Raw genomic sequence first — 4,653 nt, forward strand, 5'->3', positions numbered from 1 at the left:
TGGCGTGTAACATTTAAACCAAACTGTGTATGATTCATTTTACATAAACAGTTATTCAGCTTGGAGAGTAAATTATAAAAGTAATGCATATCAAATCAGAGATGTAATCCACTGGTATTATGTTAATAAAACAAACATTTAGAACTTTTGTATTTGGTTTTGTCTATTAAAAAATACACATTCTGAATTTCAGCAAAAACACGGGTAAAATAATACATATTAAAAAACCTTATCCCCTCCCCTCACACCCACCCAAAGAAAAGAAAACTGAACTGGTATATAAGCAACAGGATCACATTAAACAGTTTTTTTTTCTATTTTTCTATAAAAAAAAGAAGAGCCCTGCCTTTCCAAGCAAGCTGATTTTACCTTTATATTAACGCGTGCGATGTGGTTTGTGGCATTCAGATCGACGGGGTCTTTACTATCGCGATTACAGCTGATGCGAACATGGAAATATGTTTAATTCCAGTTTACATAGGTTTAGTAAAAAAAAAGTTGTTTTCCCCTTAATGTGTAAAAATAAAACACAGGATCCATGAATATTAATATGTGCAATACCCAATGCTGGCGTTCGCTATAGGAAAACAAAACTAATTCTGCAAAGGGAGGTCGTTATGTGAAAGCGGTTTATTGGGGATAAGCTGTGTCTGTAAGCGCTAGTGGAAAGTAGGAGAAAATAGGGACACCGATTTGGTAAAACCTGCCCTGCACTTGAGAATCGATCATTAGCGATGTATTGAATACCGGGCACGCACCGGGATTGGGAACAACGGAATTAAATCTGTAAGCACTAGATACAGGGTCCACAGTCACCTTTGATGCTCCGGCATGGACAGCAGCCCTGTCCTGTCCTCTCTCTTTAGATGAAGAGAAGCCCCCGTTCGATAGAATGCTGTCTATGCTGAAACTTTTGTGGGGGTTCTGAGTTGTTCCATTCATACTCTTTGTGTTTGCGGCCAATGGTCTCCGTGGAACGGTTGCACCGTTATCTTTAAACCGGGGGTTTGTCTCAGAAAGAGCCTGGTTCTTCAACTTGATTTCACTCCCAGAGACAATACTTCGTTTGTTGGGGCTTTCGTCATCTTCGCTAGAAGAATAGGTACCCATCCCAGACAACCCTGAAGGACCTGACGTTCTCCAAGTGGCAGAGGTCAAATCTGGGTTATTGCAGTGGGGAGCTGATGAAGCTTTACTTAATTCTGCAACGGCACCTTCCTCCTCTGAAGAAGATTTCTGACCGGCAGGGTCCAAGTCACACCCAGAGCCTGGAGTATCAGTAATTATGTGGGCATGTGACGACAAAGCTAACCCATTCACTGTTGTCATCTTGAAAGCAGGTTCTAGATCTTTTGCTTCTTCCACCTCAGACCCATTGCTTTCTGAGAGCTCTGTTTTGTATCTCTTGTCCTCTTGAGACAATAGAAGTTTGGGCTTCCTCTTCCGGCGTCTGAAGTTGCCATTTTCAAACATATCTAGACACTTTGGGTCCAAAGTCCAATAACTTCCTTTGCCAGGCTTTTCTCTTTCTCTTGGCACTTTAATGAAACAATCATTAAGTGACAGATTGTGCCTGATAGAGTTTTGCCAGCCTTGTTTATTGTCATGATAAAAGGGAAAACGGTCCATAATGAACTGGTAAATGCCATTGAGAGTCACCTTTTGATCCGGAGAGTGCTTAATTGCCATGGCTATTAATGCAATGTAGCTGTAAGGTGGCTTCTGTGGAGGCTCCTGCCTGGAGATCACATTTGTAGAAGCAAATCCCAGGGTTGGCATCAGTGTCCTGTCTGCCCCATACAGGTAAACCAGTGGTGGTCTCTGTAACTCGCCTCCCATTTGAGGTAGATGACCGTCATAGATGAGACTCATGGTTGAGTGTTGAGCAAAACGTTTTTTTCAGAGGCAGGGAAGAAGAGACGATACCTGGGAACCTGATGGAGAGCAGTCGCAGAGCTGCAGTCTGGATCCCACTCCTCTGCCTTCCACAGCTTGCCTCTCTGTGTCCCTTCTTCATAGTTTAAAAAATGTTAAATAATTGTTGTAAGTTTGCTATTTTATGTTGACTTAACGCTGGAAAATAAATTGTCTATAATAAACAGTCCTCCAATTCTCAGCCCACCCACATTAATTAAAATTTCATTGCAAAGAAAAAAAAAACCCCCTCTGTGTAAGTATTCTCCACGTGTCTTCTTGGTACCAGCCAATGGGTTTCTGGGTTCTTCTTTCATTTGTTTGTAAAATTAGTCTGTTGATAAGCCTGCCCACCCAAGTTGAATCAAGCTGTGTTTATTTGGAAAAATTTCCGGGCACCCAATACATAAACTCAGTGATCTGCTGTTTGAAATATCACGTCCACCATTCACACTGCAGACTCACGAGCATCGACAGCAGCTTAGAAAACCAAACCAGCCCCTTACTCTACAGAATCTACAGAGAAAAACTGGGAAAGTGTAATGAATGCATAAAAAGACAATTCAGAAAGATACCTATTGCTCTTACAACACTGGTTACAAATTGAATCCAATGTGGTTTGATGCTGCTAAAGCAGAGAGTAACATGTTTCCTAAATGTTTTATTTTGCGTTCACAAAAACAATTCTCCTTGTCCAGTTCTTAAATTAGTGTGTGATTAATGTTGACTGAGGCAAAAAGGAACCAAGGGTTGAATGATATGAGGCTTTTAACTAATGTGCTATCATATTCTCCCCCAGAATAGTCAGCATCAGAACTCTTGGTTAAAATTAGTAGCCATCATATCATGTGACAGTCCTACTCGGTGCTTTAAAATATTTGTTTGACTTTTATTCACTCTGAATTACATTTCTAAGTTTCACAGTAAAGAATAAAGTAAATTACAGTCACGATTCTGTATCAAGATAAGGGGTCCTATCACTGCCACTACCCTTCAGTGTATACATTAATATTGTCTTGTGGTGTCCTCAGAAATATGAAGAACTTGCCATTGATATTAGGGTTTTGGCTAATTGTCTGTAAAAACAAGCCAGTTACGAAGCAGAGTTTTTCATCATAACAATTCTAGAATTCAGGGGGTTCTGCAGACCCTTAATATGTTCCAGTGTCACAAGCTGTTCTAATGGAGCCCACTGGTATGTTTTCTTGCCTTGTCTCTCCATACACACAAGAATTGTTGCTGGTGGTCTGATGTCTGAGCCATGCTGCAGCTATGTGAGCTAATAAACAAAAATAAACCATAATCCTGCAATCTGTGGCTTGTTAGTAGTTCATGACACTATTGTGTTGGACCACTAAAATATAGAAGCAGCTAGAGCCATTGACTTGGGGGAGGCTCGTTTTTTCTTCTAGCATAACAAGCAGATCTAGAAGGGGACTTGGCTTAAGAGTAGAGGGAGTTTTATTATTTGTGAATGCAGGTCTGTAGCTTCATAATATGTACTTTCCTGTTTATAGCAAGGAGGGGGATTATAACAACTTTACAAGTGCACACAGCTGGGCAATGATTACATTATCCGTTTGTGATGATTTTTGTATAAACCTCTAGATTTCCATATTCTCTTACTCATCTAATCAAGGTATTGCTGATCTCCCTTCTGATGCGGCCATTGGTTACCATACCTCTATACAAGAAAAATAATAAAGAAATGTGTATTTTTATTAAAGTGCAGAAACGTTTATTTAGAGTGTAGCATAGAGTTGCAGGATGGAGGCACCAGTAACATGCCCCAAGTAGGCATTGCCTTTTAAGATCTGGTCCACTTTATGATTTGATTTCATGAAGCAAAATAGTGGTTGATATAAGCTGAACGGTTCTATGACATCATCTGCGTCAGTAGTCAAAATTGCCTCTTGTGACACAAATCATTAAATTCTGATTATCCTTGGGTACAACAGTCCTTGCCACCCACCCAGCTGCCCCTGACTTACTGGGAGGGAAATAGTCTCTTTATATAAATGCTTATATAAACTTGTATACAAATAGGGAGGGTGGGTGTCCATGAAATCTGCAGCTGTTTGTCCAGGATTTGCAATATAAATACTGCCAAAATAAAAGCAAAGAGGAGGCTTCTGTGATCTGCAGACAGATATACAAATATCCCCATACATAAGGTGTCACTTATTGCATGAGCTTATTTTAGGTGGCTTTTAATGAGATAGAGATATTTATGATAAAATCATTATTTGGTAGTTACAGAGTTGGGTCCCTCTGTGCATTCATTTTGTAATTGTAGTAGTCTTGAACCTGGAACACAATGTGTCCAGAGACTTGTCACAAAGTATAAATGTGAAACAAGCGAAGTGCAGTGTGTGTCTGCCAGAAAAACATTTCACTGCGTACTCCTTCCCATGAAGCAAGCTGTAGAGCCTTCAGTTCCATCTGTTTCAGTGAGTCGTGTATAAGTAGGTGTGGCCTATTGGCACCTGGCAGTCGAGTGTAAGTGGGTGTGGCCTAAGGGCATCTGGCGGTTGGGTGTATGTGGGTGTGGCCTAAGGGCATTTGGATGAGTACTTGCTTGTTTTTAGCACCCCCTTCAATACAAGACTCAACTAGTAACAGCATGGGCTTCAGTTACATTTGCCATGTGGTGGAAGGGATAAAACAAGTATCTTGAGAAGGCAAGTGGGTGTTGTCTAATTTTGACCCATTTTTCATATTTTTCCCATTTTGCCTCTA

At 40.5% G+C, this 4,653-nt stretch overlaps 1 protein-coding gene across 1 annotated transcript; it reads right to left on the bottom strand.

Moving 5' to 3' along the window:
* Window positions 1–630: 630 nt before the first annotated feature.
* Window positions 631–1,872, bottom strand: FOXL1 (forkhead box L1). Its single transcript, XM_053449805.1, has one exon. It carries the CDS (start codon window positions 1,870–1,872, stop codon window positions 631–633), a length of 1,242 nt encoding a protein of 413 aa, XP_053305780.1.
* Window positions 1,873–4,653: the final 2,781 nt, after the last annotated feature.

Source organism: Spea bombifrons, chromosome 10 (genome assembly GCF_027358695.1).
Source record: "Spea bombifrons isolate aSpeBom1 chromosome 10, aSpeBom1.2.pri, whole genome shotgun sequence".
Lineage (NCBI taxonomy): Eukaryota > Metazoa > Chordata > Amphibia > Anura > Pelobatidae > Spea > Spea bombifrons.

What these genes read in the sequence shown, in the direction of transcription:
- FOXL1 (XM_053449805.1), bottom strand. Translation starts at nt 1,872, where the DNA reads ATGAGTCTCATCTATGACGGTCATCTACCTCAAATGGGAGGCGAGTTA.